The 20677-nt window shown below is 36.2% G+C and overlaps 1 protein-coding gene across 1 annotated transcript in view; it reads right to left on the reverse strand.

Moving 5' to 3' along the window:
* Positions 1-1630: 1630 nt before the first annotated feature.
* Positions 1631-20677, reverse strand: part of LOC129757113 (probable ATP-dependent RNA helicase CG8611) — a 52559-nt gene continuing 33512 nt past the window's right edge. The window contains exons 3-4 of the mRNA XM_055754242.1: positions 8231-8480; positions 1631-2122 (exon numbers count right to left, since the gene is read on the reverse strand). Of these exons, the coding sequence (XP_055610217.1) occupies positions 1879-2122; positions 8231-8480 (494 nt within the window). The 3' untranslated portion in view covers positions 1631-1878. The remainder of the gene's footprint in view (positions 2123-8230; positions 8481-20677) is intronic.

Genomic DNA, 20677 nt, shown 5'->3' on the forward strand with positions numbered 1-20677 from the left:
CATCACACAGCATATTTTGTCAGCATTTTCTCGTAGAGCTTCCGTGCCCGAGTTTTAGCCATCGATTGTTGCCGCTCATCGCGGTTTGGGAAGTTCTGTTCTTTGTATGTATGCAGTCCAGCACTCTTCTTTGCATTCTAGACGTAGCTCTGCGACATGCCGATCTTTTTAGCAAAATCACGGCTTGAGACGTTGGGATTTGCTTTAATTATCCGCTTTACGTTTCCCTTCGGCTTTTCGTTCTCTGCTCCCGGTTTTCTTCCAGCTCCTTTGCCGTGGTCCAACGTCAACCGCTCCTGGAACCGCTTCAACACTCTGGAGGCGGTTGGACGGTGAATGTTCAACATTTTTCCCAACTGCCGGTGCGTCTGGTTAGGATTCGATTCGCGTTGATTCACCTCCATTTTCGTTGAATCAAAAAACACGACTTCGAGTTTGACAGCATGTAAACAATACACATCAATGAGAAAGTGTGCAAAATTTGATTGATTTTTACCCAATGGTAAAATAGTTATGCCCTGTTGAATGTGTCGCAATAATTTCGTGTTCGCCATTTAATAAAAAAAAAAGCCCTGGCAACTCTTATTATGATCGCCCTCTTTTCAGATTTCGGAGAGAAAAATATGTGTTAATTTTCCGCCGCCACCACAAACGAATCAGCAATTACCCAGTGAAGGTACCAGCACCAGAAGCCGATTGGCTTCTGGATCTTTTTTCGACTGCAGTTTCCCGGGACTAAAAGCAAGATTTACCGCTTTTCATCACTTAATGGACCCCCGAGAGAGGGGTGCAAAATAATCATAACATGAACGAGAGAGGAAAAAAAAATCTGATTATCATCATCATTACCATAGCCACTGAGATAATGCTATTGGCGGCATAATTCTGTGCTAGTGGCGTCATTCGGAGGACTTCATCAAATCCGGTCGATTCACCACCTTCCTTAGAGTAACACTTTGTTCCATACAAACGTACAATCGATTAGTAATGACTGGTAGGTAAATTGCATCCAGGTGGTGGTGTGGGGTAGATCTTGTTTTAGAAGCAGTTATTAAAATCTTAAGATTTTCTACCGACGTTCTTGGTAAATTATTCCACGGATCATATACCGGAAATAGGCGAAGATTATCCTCGCAAATGGGAACCGATAAACCGATTTTTCCACTTTCTCGCCACTCAACTGGTAGCAACTGAGCTGAAGCTCAAATTTTATTAGTTTGTTTGCTCTTCTGATTGACTTCAATTCAGAATACATACCGCTCATACTGATGCTGCTACTGATGTTTTGCGGCTACCGAGATGGTCAATAATTTCCCCTTCAAGGTCTTCCTCTCGGATGAGTGAAGAAGCGCACCGGTAAATTTAACAACAATCAAACAACAGAAGCAAACAAAAAAGATGCCGCCAAATTCCATTCCATTCGTGGGGGTGCGGTTTGGTTTGGTTTGGTTGCTGGCGGCTCATGGCTTTCGGATCATTTCTGCGGTGGCCTCTTGGCGCCACCTGAGTGTTTTGATGCCACCCGACTGACTCCTCGGGGCAATTGCCCTGGCAGGCGCAATTGTTTTTAGGCTTAATTTACTCACTCGGGACTGCCGAGAGCTGAATTGCGCAAATTGTTATTGTCGGGAAGAATTTCTGGCTTTATTTTTTCCACTTCTTCAATAAAACATTCAGAAAATAAAAACAAATTTCTGTACACTTTCATCTTAGTTTTTTCGGCACACACTTTCATCCGGATCTCTCCGGAGTTACCACTTACCTTTCGCAACATAAATAACTGGAACCGATTATGGTTTTGAACCAGTTGAGTGTTTTCCCCCGGCAATCGGGGAAGCTAATTTGATCAATCAGCAAAGGATCAGACAGACATCATCATCAGTGTTTTCGTGGTTTCTTTCTGGCCGAGCCGCCGCTTCTGGGCGCCGACGAAAATCCGCTATCGAACTCGGACGTGTTGACCATGCGGGAGCTTTGGGCATAGCTGGCCAGGTCCCGGTGCTGGGATTGCTGCTGATGGGGCTTGAAGGGACGCTGTCCTGGGCCGCCGGATCCTCGATCGGATGCACCAAACGATCGTTTACGATTTTGGCCGTTGTGAAGGGGACCACCTTTGGCGAAACTGAAAAGAAACAATTGAAAGATTGATTTTTGTTCTGAATAAAATACTATGATTTTTTGTTACGATGTGTATTTTTCCATAAAGACTGTTGTACAAAATGCTAAACAAATTATAGATATGGTTAGATAATAATTTGTTCTGAAACAGGTCATCGTTTAGCTCGAGTTCATTGGCCATCATATTGACTCTTAGGTATCTCATTCTATGCAGGATACGATCTACGCAAAACATTTATATACCAGTAGTCTTAGCTATTTTGCTCATTTCCATTGACTGTTTATCAAAATTAGAAACTTTATCTTACATCTAGTTTTTTACGGTTGGAAAATAAGTCATGATATGAACTATACATGCCTGTTTCGAAAACTTATTTCACAGATGAACAAATTTTGGTAGAGAACGGTGGGAGTCGATAACTCCTAGTTGGAACCAAGTGTGTTAGGGCTAGTAAATATATGAAGTATGTTTAAAAAAATTATCAATTTGCGATTGACGAATTATAATTAATAGAATTAGAACAAAAAAAGAGTTAAAATATTTCCCACTGTGTTAGTTTATTGAGTACTGTGAAAGCACCAATGGCCGCGCACTTTGAACTTTTAGTCTTTTAGTAATTATCAGCAGTTAAACGTAGAGAAGTTTTTCGGAAGTTCACAAAAGTTGCATAAGATTCACTGGCTAGCTTTCCAATCAATGTTTTCCATTATTCAACCGGCTGAAAAAACAATTTTTGGAAACAATATTGAAAGAAACGATCATCTAGTGAAAATTTCTACAAAGTGTTGGAAATTTGAGGTTAGATTGCAATTCGGATCTGTTTACTTTTAGTTGGTCCGTTTCCTCGTGGATTTTCAGACAGCTCGCAGAATTTGTGATGATTTATCGAAATCGCGACCGAAAACGTTGTTCCATATAGTTAATTTTCGTTGCCCGCGAAGAGTGTTTGTTTTTTGCCGATTATGCAACGGTGATGAAGGTGTCGCAAGTTTGAAATCTATCCGATGAACTACTGTATTAAAAGAAGTAATCAAACCAAGGGTAAATTTCTTGAATAGATCATAAGTATTTAGTAACAGCAACTAATATACACATAAATCATTTTTATTTCTGATCGAGCAGGATGTCCATGACTTGGCGCAAAGCGGCCACCCCACTTCCAAATATTATTTTATTTTGAAATAAAATTTCAATAAATGTCGCTCAAGATGTATTAACGATTTTCTATTTTTCAAACATGACTCCCATGCGGGTTAAATATTAAAATTTATATTGAACATCTAATGGAGAATCAAAAATTTCCGGTTGGTGCTGATTTCCAGCAATTGAGATTCCTGATTTCCTGCAATTGGGTTTGCTGATCGTTTCCAACTTCAAATTCATATTGCTGAAAATTTTGCTGGAAAACCAGCGCGCTGCAGCGGGACAAAAACCAGCAAAATTTCGTTATTGCCCAGAATTGCTCCACTGGGCGCAGCTCCAGACAGTTTGGCGGGTTCATGTCCTTTGGAACAAAATGGACAGAATTGGCCTCATACCACTCCAGGACACTTCAAGAATAGTGGCATGATACCAAATCTGGTCAAAATAGCGGAGCTTCGTCGTGCTGCTGCAAGAACGGCAAAAAAGTGCTTCTCGAAGCACTTAGATTTGTAGATCTCGCCATTTACTGTGCCCTTTGTCACGAAAGGCTCACTCCTCAGTCCGCAAGAGCAGATGGCCTGCCAAACGATATATTTGGAGGTGAGCTTCGACATTTTTTTCTTCTTAAATTTGTCGTCCACATCAAACTTGTTCTTGCCGGTGAAAAACTCTAACCCCGGAATATGCTTAAAATCGGCTTTTATATACGTTTCGTCGTCCATCACACAGCTGCCATATTTTATCAGCATCTTCTCGTAGACATTTCGTGCCCGAGTTTTATCCATCGATTGTTGCCGCTCATCGTGGTTTGGGAAGTTCTGTACTTTCTATGTATGTAGTCCAGCTTTCTTCTTTGCACTTCTTCTGGACGTAACTCTGCGACATGCCGATCTTTTTAGCCAAATCACGGTTTGAGACGTGGGGATTTGCTTTAATCATCCGCTTTACCTTTCCCTCCGTCTTTTTGTTCTCCGATCTCGGTTTTCTTCCAGCTCCTTTGCCGGTGGTCCAACGTCAACCGCTTCAACACTCTGAAGACGGTTGAATGGTGAATTTTCAAAATTTTTCCTATTTGCCGGTGCGACAGGTCAGGAATTTCCAGGTGTTTGTAAAGAATTTGTTCTTTCGACTCACGTTGGTTCACCTCCATTTTCGTTGAATCGAAAAACACGACTTCGAGTTTGACTGTTTGCAAACAATACACGTCAATGAGAAAGTGTGCAAAATTTGGTTGATTTTTACCCAATGCACAATGGGGAAAAATGTGTATAAACTGCGAAGAAATTCAATATCTTCCCTCCTACAGGAAACAAATCTATGAAAAAGTACTTTCCTTAGTACTCCAACAATAAGTGATTTTTTTCTGAGGAATCCAATGCAGGCTCTTTGCAATGGAGGCTGCACCGCACGCTTCGGAAAATTGATTTATTGCTGTTTTACCCTCGATTCCCCTACATTTTTGAAATAGTTAAGAAATCGCATGTTTGGACTTTGAATTTCGAATCAAACGGGACGTATCTTGTGTGATTTTTTTTTCGAGGAATCCAATGAAGCCTATTTGAGCCACCGCACGGATTGGAAACTGGAGTTATGGCTCTTTTTACTCTCCTTTCCCCTACATTCTTCAAATATTTGAGAAAAAAGCATGTTCGGACTAGAAAATTTTGAACCAAATGAGACGTTTCTTATGCGATTTTTTTCCGGGGAGCCCAACGAAGCCTACTTGACCCACAATTTCCCAACATTTTCAATCAATTCAGAAAATTGTGGGTAAAACAGCCATTACTCCAGTTTCCAATCCGTGCGAAGGCTCAAACAGGCTTCGTTGAGTTCCCTGGAAAAAATCACATAAGATACGTCCCATTTGGTTCAAAATTTTCAAGTCCGAACATGCTGCATTTGACATTTGACAATTTGAAAAATATTGGGAAATTAAGGGTAAAACAGCCATAACTCCAATCTGTGCGGTGGCTCAAATAGGCTTCGTTGGATTCCTCGAAAAAAATCACTTTAAAACGTCTTATTTTGCTCAAAATGTTCAAGTCCGAACATGCTTTTTTCTGAAATAATATAAAATAATGTAGGGAAATGGGGGTAAAAACAGCCATAACTTCATTTTCCATTGCGTGCGGTAGCTGAAACAGCCTTTATTGGATTTCTCGAAAAAAAATCACACAAGATACGTCCCGTTTGATTCGAAATTTTCAAGTCCGAACATGCGTTTTACTAAGTATTTGAAAAATCTAGGGGAATTGAAGGTAAAACACTGCCGCTCATAGCAAGCCCGTCCCATTTGCGTTTTTGTTGAATAGAGAAAAACGACAATGAAAAATCGTAAAATGATCCATAGAAATTCGCCACTTGTATGCTTTTTTAATCAAAGTAATCACCAGAATCTGTCACTGCAACGGCAATCTAAAGTTTTTCGTTTTATAAGGTTTGATTTTTCGTTTTAATTCTGTTTAAAATCATTTGCTGGGCTCTTATGGCAGTGGGACCGACATGCGATGATTAAAGCTACATGGGACCGACTTGCGATCATTTGTGCGATGGGACAAAATGACTTGAGGTTTTTTTCAATGTTCATCAGAACAAAGTGCTGAAAACAAAATTTTCTATTGAAACTACAGATAAAATTAAAGTGATTCCAGCGATAAACTGAAAAATGACAAAAACGCAAATGGGACGGACTTGCTATGAGCGGCAGAACAGCCATAACTCCATTTTTCAATGAGTGCGGTGATTCGAACAGAATTCATTAAATTTCTCGGAAAAAATCACACAACATACGTCCTATTTGGTTCAAAAATTTTAAGTCGAACATGCTTTTTCTGGAATAATTGAAAAATGTAGGGGAATTGAAGGTAAAAACATCAATAACTCCATTTTCTGAAGCGTTCGGTGCAGCCTCCAATGGATTCCTCAGAAAAAAACACACTTGATAGGTCTATTGTTGTCTAAAGTAGTTTTTTTCCAGGTTTGTTTACAAAATATAGGGAAATTAAATAGGGGTTAAAAAGACACTATAACTCAGTTCGTGAGCTCGTGCGGCATCTGAAACTACGTCCAATCGATTTTCCAGACATTTTTACAAAAGGAAAGTACTTTTTCATAGATTTATTTCGTGTAGGAGGGAAGATATTGAATTTTTTCGCGGTTTGTGTTGTTGTGGGATTCAATTTATACCGCATTGTTTTGGATTTCTGTACAGAAAAACCTCATTTTCATCAACAGAAGGACGTACTCACAAGGGTCACCATCAAGAAGCACAGTAAATTTTAGCAAATGTGTTTCCAAAGTGAACATCTTAAACATTTTATTAAAATGGAAACGTATGGTACTGTTGTCCACGTTTCTTCCTCCCTTGGTTCCAGTTGTCTTTGCGCCCAATACTGCACAGTGGGCCTGCCCGAGCTAAGATTAGCAGTAAATGTACTTTTACTACTCACCGGGATGCTGACAAGATCTGGCGGTGTATGTATCATAAGCATATACGTATACATTTTTCCTTAGTTTACAAATAGTCGTTACAAACGACTATCCGAGGTACGCAACAGAAAACTCCAGCTCTAATAATAGTTTGCACATGAATGATAGAAAATGAAATGCAACGATTCTTTAATCTTAGTTTTTCTTTAAAAAAAAGGCAGAAACGAGAAACGAAATTACAAACAGAAAAAATCATTTCAGATAAAATTTATAAAGAACCTTTCATTGTTTTAAATTCATTCACTATTCAACAACTGAATTCTTGCGTTTGTAGCAGATTGTTTAAGAAATTGTTAGTTTTTTGTTTTTTTTCGGTGATCCCGCAGGCCCATTTGGGTCCTTCCTCCACCCCAGTTATCTGTTTTTCATTACTGAAAAATATTCCCTGCTAAAGATCAACCACATTGCCGCTTTTTAGGTACCGTAAAACGGGGTAACTTTGATCACCGGGGTAACTTTGACTAACAATGATTTTTTCCACATTATCATCAATAACTCAGTCTGTAGTTTGAATTTTTGAAAACTGTTTTCTACGTTTGAGAGCCTATTAATTGAGTATCAAATAGGCAAAATTTGGTTTGTATTTGAAATTTTTTCTTTCAGTAAAAATCTAATTTAAAAATCTTAAAATATCTATTTTCTCCAATGCTCACAAACAAACAGCTCTCCTGATGATACCAAAAAGCATTCAGAAGCAAACAAGTTGTTTAATGTGAAAGAACAACTTTTATCCTTTGTATATGAACGGTTATAGTGCTTTTCTTTATAGTCATTGAATGATAAATTTTTGATATTTAAAAAATAAGGACATTTTCCAAGAGTAAGCCTGTATTGGACAGATGGATATGAACCCTATCAAATCGTTAATTTTGAAGAAAAAATTAAAATGGAAATAATGGGAAAGCCTAGGGAAATGTGTGAAGGTAAAATTTCATTTGTATTTTGAAGCTCAAACTATTTAACAATTATTATTATTTTTGCCCCTAAATGTAGGCAGCATCATAGTTATTTTTTTCGATTATAAATATTTTTAAAATAAAACGTTAAGGACCAAGGTTAAACTGATGAACTAGTACATGTAAATATTATGAAGATGTTTTGTATCCTTTATGATCAAGAAAACTCGTTAAAACCTTCAGAATAGAGACTGATCAATGTCACCCCAAAGCATCAAATTCTGAACAGAGACGAAAACGATTTTTAAATCAAATTTAAAGTAGTCTAATTAATTTCTGCAACCATGTATGACGTTCATAGGAGTTGAGTACTGGGTTTAAAAATATAAAACATGCCACATTCTCCTTAACAGAAAAAATAATCGAAATATATTGAAAAAAGTGATCAATCTTACCCCGGATTACGGTAATGCTTTGCTCTCAGCGGCTATTATTAAACAATTTTTCAAACACACAAAACCCCTTAAATAAATCTAGCGAGATGAATTACAGCCTTAATAGAACGAAAAATTGAAACAATTACCTTTTGCCGGTGCCGCCAAACGACCGATTTCCTCCTTGCTTGCCCCGGTTGTTAAACTTCCGCTCGCCACTTCCTCCGTCATCACCAAAGTCTCCGTCTCTCGGTCCAGTGTGGTGCCGCATAAATTGCTTCGGCGGATCCCGCAGACCCAAACTCTTCGCGTAGTGACCCATGTTGACCGCCTTGATGGCGAAAATTCGCCGCAGCTCCTTCGGGAAGTTGGAATAGTATCGCACCCAGGAAACGAACGCTAGAATGGGGGGAAAAAATAGACAAACGGAACATTAAACTCCCATTAGCTTGGAGGTTGTTTTTTTTTTCGGGGGAGATCGTTCAACCTCCCAGGAAGGTTGCTCATCTCATCATAATGGTTAATGGACTACAATTTCCCAAAAGATCCCCCTGTGATCGCCTTCTTAATTTTAAATCTTAATATCCTGCCTAACTATGTACACAACACATCATCGTATAATCGCATTTTCAAGTTTCAATTGAATTCCTCAAGTACGTGCGCGGTTGTTGAATGATCCCCGTCGTCGTTTACGTCGTCTCCTCTTGAGCTATTGAATTGACTCTTGACTCCGATCTTGAGTCGGTGAAGTGGTGTTATCCATCCACGAGTTAAGTCCAAGTCAAGAGATGTCGGGCCCTTTTTTCGTGATCAACCGAAACCGAGATTCCGACAGACAAAAGCGCATAGGTAGGTACACATATGAATGTATATCGTCAGCAAGTAAGCTGGCAAGCAATCGGTAACAATTATTTTGTCATTTGAGAACCCTCTCTACCCCGTGAACTGGAAATCGGCCGCGCCAGTCCTCCGGACGAGGGTTTTTTTTGGTTACAAAAGAAGGATAGAGACGTCACCAGGGTTCTAAGTTTAAATTATTCCTTCCTGGGATAATTCATTCATGACACCGTTATTGAATTTGATTGATTTTTTTTATAATAAACGATTAAGTTCAGTAACATTCAAGGAAAGAAGCGTAAAATCGTTTCCATTTTCAATCGCAGCAATCATTTGTTTTCAAATGAGAGAACCGAAGTTATAATTCCTCGGAACACAACGGGTGCGTTTTTGAGACCAAACGGCAATCGCCCAAACAGATGAATACCGTTACTAGTTATATGAGTAAGCAATGAGGAGAGGACATATCATAGGCAATCTGTTGGAACGCTTAATGTGAGTGCGAAACGTTCCTTTAGAATCTAAATACCGGTATCTGAACTTCTTATACCGTGGTTGAATTAAAGGGAATTTTTCGATTGCTTTGATGAAAAACACGAGCAGTTTCATTTATTACGGCAAAATTTGTTCAATCTGGTAGTATCTATGTTTTTATCATCGTATTTCACAGGTAAGTAGTTAACTTTTTTGTACAGCGTTCTATTTATCAATGCGCTTCGTTACTGTCAAAATTGACAAGTTGTTTTCTTTATTGGAGACTACTCTTTCGGGATCTGTAATATTTCAGTTTTCTCAGGGTAATTTATTCGCAAAAGTTTTTGTAACATGATGGAATCGATGGGGAATGATTGAGGAATGAAATTCCAACCGACAACCAATTTAAAACTGCTTTTAAAAACGAGACCGGATTGCATTTCATCCTTCAACTATAGGTTTAATCATTTACGATATTGGATTTTTTATTTTTATTTACACGTCAACCGTAAATGGACCTTAAGGGGTGGTTCGAATTTGTTTGGCAATTTGACACTATTTGATCTCACAAAGGTGAAAAATCACTTTATTTATTTTATTGATTTGGTGTTCCGTTCCACGAAAACTGATGAACAATATTCCTCCAAATCACTCGGTTCAAGGCAAACGTTCTCCAACTTCTCGGGCATCCCACATTCGTCAGATCACGCTCCACATGGTCTAACCACCAATTTGCAAAATTCACAAAAAATTACAAATTTTTTTAAAATTTGGCAAAAATTGAAAAAAAATTACAAAAATTGAGAATATTTAAAAAATTGAAAATTTTTTAAATAATTGACAATAAAAATTTACAAAAATTACAAAAAAAATTAAAATCTACAAAAATTTAAAAAAATTACAAAATTTTTCAAGAATAAACAAAAATTTACAAAATTTACAACACTTTAAAAAAAATACATAAATTTATATAAATTTGAAAAATTTACAAAAATTTACAAAAATCGAGAAAAATTAACAAAAATCGAGAAAAATTAACAAAAATCGAGAAATTTTTTCAAAAATTAACAAAAAGTGAATTAACAATGACAATTATTGGCAAAAATCTCCAAAAAATTATAATAGGGTATTATGGGCCACTTTTCTTCTTTGCTTCATAATTTCTTTATTTTAATACATGAAATGATAAAAATCGAAAGGTTTTCTACATTTTTAAGGTATCATTTGGCATATTTTTGTATTTTTTAAATACATTTATTTCCCGAGTTCTGACTATTTAAAATTTTTCTTTTGGATTTTGAAAAACTGTGGGGAAACGTGGGCCCAAATCCAAATTGACTAGATAACGTGCAATGTTTATGAGTGGACCCAAAACTGAAATTTCATAATTCATTCAGTTATTTTAAAGCCATTTCAGATGAGAAAATAAAAAGGAGAGTTGTGTATGATCGAATAGTTCCTTAAACCTGGCTCGGAAACGTTTTGGAAAAATTCCTTATATAGGATTTATGTTCGTCTCTATCTAATAAGAAAAGATGAACAAAACATTTTTCATAACCCTTAATTTGGTATAAAAAAAACTTTACAGATAGTAATAACGTATTTTAAGTTTTGAATGTGTATAAAAACACCAAAATATAGGTGGCCCAAGATACCCCACAAAAAGTGGCTCATGATTCCCAACAAGCAATGACTTGCATATTGGTTGCGTTTGTGTGACTTATTGATGTTTCATGAAAAATTCCTATTCCAGCGACGACGATGACAGTTGAATTGAGATTTTTATCTCAACACACAGCTGAGATTTTAGAGTGGCCCACGTTACCCCACTCTCCCTTATATAATTCTACAGAAATAAAAAAACACCTCCAAAATTTTTCAAAAATTTGAGAAAATTTTGCAAAAAATGAAAAAAATACAAAAATTGACGAAAACTGACAAAACTTGACAAAAACTGACAAAAATTAACAAAAATTGATAAAATTTGATAGTAATTAACATAAAATGACAAAAAATTGACAAAAATTTATAAAAATTGTGAAAAATCACTTTCAATTGTTCCATAAATTGGTTTTCTGAAACTAATTGTTATCAGCGATACCACATTTACAATTGTTCCATAAATTGGTTTTCTGAAACTAATTGTTATCAGCGATACCACATTTACAAAGTTTTCCGTAATCATACATGTTTTTTTTTTTTAATTTTGCAAACCAAGAATCTGTATATACAGATTTCAGATAATTGGAAATTTATTCAGATTTTATACAGATTTTCAGAAAATTAGAATTTTCCAAGATATTTTTTTTATTGAGGGGCTTGGGATCAGAGAGGTGCCTAAATGATAGTTTCGAGAAAACACGCTTCAAAGTTGTGAAGGTGAACGATTTTTCATATATTTATTCGAATTCGGGCAGTTTTAATGTAATCAAAAAGTGTCAATAATATTATTTATAAAATCTGAGTTTTTCACCAGATGTAAATTGAAACATGAAAAATCGTTCGGTATACTTAACTCCAAATTGATGATTTTGGCACTTGCACCCCTTTGATTCTAGGGGCCTCTATTATGCTTTGAGTATCGATAATAATCTACTTTGATGATTAAAAGTTCAAACCAAAAACATTTTCCAGATTAGAGTTTTGTACCGTTAAAATACAACACAAAAAGCAAGGGTTTGAAAACAGTTTTGAAATCTGTGTTTGAGAATCATACATCGAGATTGACGCACAACTGATGAGGTTCTAGATACAAGAACGGTCAGTTATGCTAGCGATGGCTAAATATCGCATGTCTCTCAAAATGACTCTCATGGTGAGAGAGCAAAGTGAACACTACTCGAGGATGCCACATTATCTCGTTTTGAATTTTAATTACCTACTCTCTCTCTTATTCATTCATTCATTGGATGGGCTTTACACGACTCATTCATTTATGTATTATCGATGGCCATGGGCTATACCCGGCTCACTATTGATTGCCATGGGTTGAAATCAGGCTTATGTATTTATCGACGGCAAATGGGCTGAAAACATTGCTAACTGTGGAGTTTATTAACTAATGGCCATGGGCTATAACCCGGCTAAAATCATGATTTTTTTCTATTTTTTCAGGGATTTTCATCCTTAAGGTTGATTCATTCCTCCTCAACCCATGGGCTGAAATCTGGCTTTCTTAACTTTTTATTTTATTTCTACTTTGTAAGACTGGCTGTTAGCCAATCGGTAGAAAGTGCTGTGAACCCCTATCAATCCCTAGGGTCGGCACGCTTACCACAAAAATACTACGTTGCAGGGAAGTTCGGGAAATCTAAGGGAAAACTCCTCGGCTTAGCAAATTGGTACCTTTTATTATTTTAGGATTCCACCCACCACTTTCTTACTTCTATCTGACCTTTAGCTGTGTTGCGGGAAAAGTAGCGGGAATGTGCTCCTTCTTCCTCCTTCGGCGTCGAGCTCGGGTTCGTTGATGTCGGCTTTGAGGTCCGCTGGTTCTCGCAGAGTGTACCCGGTCCCACCTTGGGTGCTGAACCGGGCACTGTTGGGTCTTCGACGGTAAGCGAAGCGGCGCGTGGCAATGGCGTACCTGGTCCCACCTTGGGTGCTGAACCAGGTATCGGTGTAGATCAAACCAACGTTGTAGCGGTTGTTGGTCGACGTTATAGGGCGTCGCGCAAGACGCTCTGGGATTGAGTCAGTTTAGAGTTTAACTCAAAACAGCGGGGTCCTGGAGTTCTAATATTGTTTGTCACCAATAGATTTCTTCTGGGACTCTTCTGCGGGTGGTAGTTCCTGTTCCACAATTTTAACGGGAAGAACAAAACACCACACGTTTCTGTATTTGAACTAATTAAAGGATCTCTGAATTTTTGCGTGAGATCTCTGAATGCGTTCGCGAACTAATGGCAAAGTCTATGACCATTTCCGTCTTGACCTGCTTTAACCCCATTACCGTTCATTGCCCTCGTCTGCGTCTGTTTTCGCTTTGCCCGATCATTTCGCCCCTTCGCCAATTCGCTCCATATGCGGCTCACATCTTCCAACGGTCCTCTGGTGGCGGGTTGTAGAACGAACATTTTCGCTTTGTCGTTCACTGGGTTAGGGTGGCTTTGTGAACTGCCTCACCAAAGAGAAACCCTTAAACCCCACGAACACCACAGCAACGTTATTTAAATAAATTTACAACAAGATCACTGCAACATCCTCCGACAGACTAGCAACGCTTACAACTTTCGACGGTCATGGACTGAAACCTAGCTCACTATCGATTAATAATGTATTCAATTTTTCTTTAATCTCTAATTATTTAACATTTCTTCTAGCCCTTTTGTGCTACCGATTGTTCAATATCGCTTATCTCTCAATATGGCTCTCATGGCGAGAGAGCATACATGAGGATGCCAGATGCCACACACTGTGGATATTTTTCTCGCCGACTCGAAACTTTACGTAAATTTATTTTTTAACTTGTAGCGGACATGTATTTGCAACGGACGCACTGGAAACTGGACTTCATGCAATGTTTTGCAGTTGCAGTTATTCGTACAAAGTTAATTTAAGAAAAAAAAAACTATTCGTGTGTAGCAAAATAACAGAATAAACACTGATTTGACATGTTACACAAATAAATAGACGCAGTAATGTGGAGCGTAGTTCAAATGAGCGCGCTACGCATTATAAAATCGGAATCAAAATTTTGAATAATCATTTCAATTGAGATATTTGAGATTTTATACAGATCAAAATACAGATTTCAATGTGGCAACGTTGAATGTTATTTCGAACGATTACGGTGTAGAAACAGCTCATAGCAGCTTCAAATCTGTGTATCTCTGCTTTCTCATGAAGGATTTCCATAATGAGCTCATCTATCGAATTAGCCACTAAACCAATTATTTAAGCCAATATTTGGCATGAAACTTTATGTTAGGCTTAGAAGCAATGTTGGTTCTTAAGGTTTTAATTGGAGACAGATCTATTTTTGAACCACCCAAATTTATGTATACCCTAAAAAATTTTAACATTAAAAATAAACGTCTAGTAAAAGGATCTGTTTTTTTTAAAGACGGCATAAAATCTCTACGATATGAAAATCAGGTAAACAGGCTTCACGAGCAGAAATCGAATTCATATAATGAAGCCACGTAAGACGTGAGAAACAAGACATGACACATATGAGAAGGTATCACGTGACACATTGGGCGTCAAACGTAAGGCAAGGGACGTGAAACGTGACAAGGTGAATCGAGACGTGAGAAGTGACAAGATTCTGATAATAACTTGTGATGTAAGTTGCGAGATGTAGGACGTATGAGAAATAAGAACAAATGTGTGTGAGTTGCTCAATTTGACAAGCACAAGCTGAAGTGTAACGCGTGAGATGTAACAGGGTGAAATGTGAAAGCTGAGGAGTGAAATATGAGAAGCTGAGAAGGTGAGATGTGACACCTAAGACAAGATACGAGCACTATGATACGCAAGACATGATACGTGACATGTAAGATGTGAAAAATTAGACGCGAGACTTAGGAGGTTAAATGTGAGAAGGTGAGATTCTAAAATGAAGACGCAGAACGCAATACGTCAGACGTATAACGCATAAATGTAAGAACATACATACGTAACGCTTCAGACTTCAGATGTGAGACGCCAGACAGAGACGTGCGATATGAGGGATAAATTGGGAACGCGATACGTAAGATTTTGAAAGTGCAGAGTAAGAATAAGAGAGAATGTAAGGCATCGTTTTCACAAAATTTCTTATTGATGCGTGCATAAATGAAATGTTGCACACATTATAACAGTCGAAAAATCCAGCAGTTGGAACTTTTGTCTCCCTTTGTCTCCCTAGCCTAAATTCACCTATGCTGGAAAGAGAAGCATATTGTTTGCCAGAATTGACAGCTCATTTGAAAGCTCCAGCAGAGCCTTCAACTGTTATACAGACATCAAAAGTCTACATCTAGGGGCTTTTTCTATCGATGAGTGCAATAATTGCACTTAAATTATGATTTTAAAAATCATTGAATATAGAGTTTTGAAACTTCTATGAGTATAAAAACAAGTTCATTTCATTTTTTAAAAAATATTCTGATATTCTGAAACTTTAAATTATCATTAAAAGTGTGTACATTACGGATGAAATTTTCAAGATAAACGCATCAATACGTATACATGAATACTGAGTTTTGTGAAAACGCGGCCTAAGATACAAGAAATGAGAACTGATACCTAAGGCCTAAGACGTAAGACCTTAGTGAGACACGAGCTGTGGGTAATAAGACGTGAAACGAGATATGTTAGGCGTGAATTTCTAAGTGACTTTGTCGTAACAGGTATTCAATTTTAGCTTGTGATGTCATATTACCCGAAACCTATATTTTAGGTTCGTGCCACTTCTGATTATTTACAGCTTAAAAAAAAGTGGAAACCACCATGGAGATTTTTTTTAAAACCAACTTAACAACGCTGATATCAGAATTCATAAAAACTCCAGGCTTTTCAGTCGCCAAGAAAACTTTATTTCCACCTATCTTAAAAAATAAAACTCACTTATGGTAACTCATGGTGACTGTCAGTAGTCCTTATGGGTAGAACTTCAGTTAAACTTCAGAAGAACAGAGGTAGAACAGAGTCTTACTCCTCAGTGAGTAATTTGTGTAGTTACTTCGACTTATTGATAAATTTCAACTATAGCATAGTTTTTCTTATGCAATTCGTGTAGATGTTCATGAAAAATGTTCAAGAACTTGATCATTCATTCTCCGTCAAAACCCATTGAAGTTTCTCGGAATAAAATCTTAGCATTCGAATCTACGATTAATTTTTTATCACCTTATGTTTTCGAGGGCAATTGAATTTTATCACAACAAAATAAAGTAATAGTTTAAAATGAGTTCCCAAATAAATTTTTAGATAATTCTTATATGCCGTCAAATTGTTGATGAAGTTGTTTTTCAAATTTTAGACTAGCATTTTTAAGTTTCTTTTGCTCATAAATAAATGAAAAAATCAACCGGTAGGTAGTTGCAAAAATTTTAACATTTTTAAGAACATAGTTGTATTAGAATAAAAACACTGCAAGGTAAATCGAGCTATGTATAATCGGGAATATTATTAAAACGAGAATAGAAATACTTTTATAATTCTGAAAAAAGGGGGAAAATCTTAACAATTTGTGTAAATTCAAATTTTGATGATTTTCCCCCTTTTTGTCCCTATTTATCTCATTTTGCGGTATATTGTTCACTCACTTAATGTATAAGATAGAGTAAATTTTGAATTCAGTGATTTTGCTTTGCAACATTTTTCAATTTATTTCTATGTATTAAGAATTTTAGAAGACCAGTAACGCCTCTGGACAGAAACAACAATTTATTCATTACCTCACATCATTGCACATGATGGGGAGGGGGAAAAGAATATTAATCAAACATTGAATGGAATGTGAATTTGAATGGGAATTTGACTGCGGCTAACAAATAATCTCGTGCTCGATGCCATACATTGGTACCCACGTAAAGTACCCAGCATCTCACATTACTTACGACTTTCGTTACTTCCTACCTTCTGATTCATGTTGTGCTTCCCTTTTCCTTCCTAGCCGAATCAAACCGTCTTCTGCAGCAAACCAAACACTCTCGAGGGAAAAACCAAGGTAGAAACCTAATCGTAAGGGAAAATGTTAAAACGTTCTCGTCGTGTAGGGGAGTTAAATACTTGATGCTAGCTAAGAACATCTTCAGGAGCCAGGAACCTTTTTCCCTCCTCGCTCGCACAATCTCACAGACATAATTAATGGAAGTTACATTTAATGAAGGGAAATATTTTTCCACATTGACACTCGGCATTCAATGGGTCATGACGGACCAAAACCACAATTAGTTGGGCGTTCCGACCGTGGATTCATTCGTTCCGGCTTTTGTGAATCGGCGCGGCGGTCGGATTTGAATACCTACTCACACGGAATTGTTAGATTTAGTCTTGTCGTTTGTCGGTGACCACATTTCCCGGGAAGAAGAAGTCGAATATTCTTGAGTGGTAATTGAATCGGATTTTATTCTCTGTTTTGTATAATCTCTCGAGTTCGATTGGGACCATTTGGAGAATCGTGAGATTAATTACTCGATCGAAACTCGCTTGAGAACACTGCAATTTTATCTGAGTATACATACAGTGAGCGAAATAAGAATAGCACCACTATGTGTTTTGCTTGTTAAAATATGAATGTTTGAAAATCACCAAAATTATCTTCTATAAATTGTTTTGAATTGTTTAACGGATAAATCAAGCATAAGTTTATTCTTTTTGGACGTTGCAATTGGCGTTGAGGACCAAAACTATGAAAAAAGGGTGCGAAATAAGAATAGCACCACTTGTGTTTTATCAACAAAAACAAGATTATATCTAAAAATTTACTGTGTAAAAGTGAATAATAATGCTTCTACGAATTATTTGAATAGTTTACTGCATTTTAAGGAGTTTTCTAGAATTTCAAAGATTTTCAAAGGTTTTAAAATGGTGTTTTAAGAGATGCTCTTCTGGAACTAAAGAATTTGATATTTGAGCTGTAATTCTTTACCAAACTACTTACTTTCTTCATTACAATGATGTGAAATGATGAATCGAACATTTTCGGTTCATTTTAAATCAGAAAAAAAACAGGTTGGAATTCATAAACTTAGATTTTTTTTTCAATAAACATCACTTTCTCCAGTTTCAAGTCATAGATGGCAGCACTATCTTGCCGTTAAAACCAAATTCAGTCTCAATATTGATTTTTCAGGTATATTAAGGCTCATATTCATCATTTCGAGGCAGTTTTCCAACACAGTTTTGTTGGATTCACGCTGCAGAAAACTTTTCCGAATTTGCAAAAAAAATCACCAGCACAAGAATATACCACCACCGAAATTCCTGCTCGTCTCAACTTCTGATTCAATTTCAAATCATACCAATAATACTGCTAGTTATCTGGTTCAGCAAACTCCATCGGAAAGTACAAAATTATTCTGATTATCGGTCCAAGAAATTCACTTTTATGGGTCCTTGATGAAATTCTTATTTTTTGATATTGTGATCTTAGAATTTCCAAGGCGGTCACACAGTACCAAGTACTTATTTCTTGGCCAAAATCATCCAGCACACCTGAATTAATCCCAAATATTCGAGAATGGGCATCAATTCGGTTTAATTGCAAGATAGTGCTGCCATCTATGACTTGAAACTAGAGAAATAGCGTTTGACTATTTAAAAACATTAGTATTTTTGAATTTGAAGCCTGTTTTTTATTCAAATTCAGCATCAAATCTACGTTTCGTCAATTTGGATCATACTTATGAATGATAATGAAGATATAAAGCAGTTTGATCAAGTATTATAGCTCAAGTATCAAATTCCTAAACGCTAGAGGAGCATCTCTTTAAACCCCTTTTTAAAACCTTTGAAAATCTTTGAAATTCTAGAAAACTCCTTAACATACAGTTATCTATTCAGATGATTCGTAGAAGTATTATTATTCACTTTTACACAGTAAATTTTTAGAAATAATCTTGTTTTTGTTGAAAAAACACAAGTGGTGCTATTCTTATTTCGCACCCTTTTTCCATAGTTTTGGTCCTCAACGCCAATTGCAACGTCCAAAAAAAGTAAACTTATGCTTGATTTATTCGTTAAACAATTGAAAACAACTTATAGAACAAAGTGTTGGCTGATTTTCAATTATTCATATTTTAACAAGCAAAATACATAGTGGTGCTATTCTTATTTCGCTCACTGTATATCTGTATTTTTTATTTGAGGTTTCGATCGGAGGTTAAAGGATCCTGGCAACTTCAATTCGACAAAACTTTCCAGATTTAATTTGTTTTAAATTAAACGAATCTCAATAATGTTAGTCGTCGTAGTCATATTTGAGGCCCCCAGAACGGAAGGGGTTTAAAAAGCATAAGGGACCAATAACCGTGACCAGTCAAAATGACTGGTAAAGGGGAAATTTTTTATAACATAATAGTTATTTTTAACTTTTTTTCTTTTGATACTATTTTGTTACTTATTCGATAATATTTTTGTTATAAAATGGATATTGTTTCACCATGGGTGCACGGAATCACCTCATTTTGGCGTAGTTGACCTTCGCGTGTATGTTATAAATTGAATATTTAAAATAATTATCAAAAAATTGAAATACATTACCAATCATATTAGAAATTAACGTTAAATGGTTATTGGTTTTGACAATAGGTGACGGTTTCACTCCAATTTTGTCGTAGTAGATATTTTCTAGCACCTACCGCTCTGAAGTTCTTCAACATGTTGCTAATAATCATACCTGATATCAGGGGCGGTCCTAGAGTTGGCTCTTGGGGGGGGGGGGGGGGGGGTGATTTTCCAAATTTTCAAAAATCAGTAAATAAGAAGGATCGTAAATATCTGCTGAAAAAACGTTTATTTTGAGAAACAGGGTGGAGGAGGGGAGAAGGGGGGAGAGGGTTTACAGTTGCAAATAAGACTTGTATTTTGTAGGTTTGTATAGTTGTAGGGTTGTAATTTGAAAAAATTTAAATTAGAGAAAAAAAAGTGAAAAATTTTAAGAAATTTTTTCAATACATCTATTTTGATATCCTTTTATAAATCAACTGCAAATCTTGTTCACTGCGAAAAAGTGCTAAAAAAAAGATAATTTTCGTAATTTTTACAATTTAAAGTTTAAAAATTTTAACTTTAAGAATTCTTTAAAGAGTTTGCCGATATAAATGTCATTTCACACATTAAAATTAAAGACACATTTTTGTAGAAGAATATTAAAAAAAATTTCAAGTTATCCACAATATTTTTACTGGTCATCTTCATATCTGCGTAAGACCCTCACCAAAATTTTAATGATTCTCATTTTTCTCATTTTGCAACAATTCCAAAACAATTATTCGAGAAAAGTGTTCGTTTATAACTGCTCTAAATTAAAAACTGAATATTTAATTATTTTTCTGAAGTATTTTGCTGAATCGTTGTTCGAAAGTATCGAATTATTATTAATTTTTGTTCCAATTCTTCAATTTTTAAATATAAATTTAATTCTAAATAACCAAAATCATATTCTTAGGTATGAAGCTTTTGGAACTTTATTTTTATGTGTTTTTCTTGAATTTCAAGCTCTCATACTGGATTTTTTTTTGTAACTGAATCCAAAGAAATACTAAGTAATTTGCAACGAACAATTTATGAAAAAGTGAAAAGTAGTATTTTTTTCTTCATGCTCTTAATATTTCCAAATGTTTGAATAAAAT

The sequence above is a fragment of the Uranotaenia lowii genome, chromosome 1, assembly GCF_029784155.1.
Source record: "Uranotaenia lowii strain MFRU-FL chromosome 1, ASM2978415v1, whole genome shotgun sequence".
NCBI lineage: Eukaryota > Metazoa > Arthropoda > Insecta > Diptera > Culicidae > Uranotaenia > Uranotaenia lowii.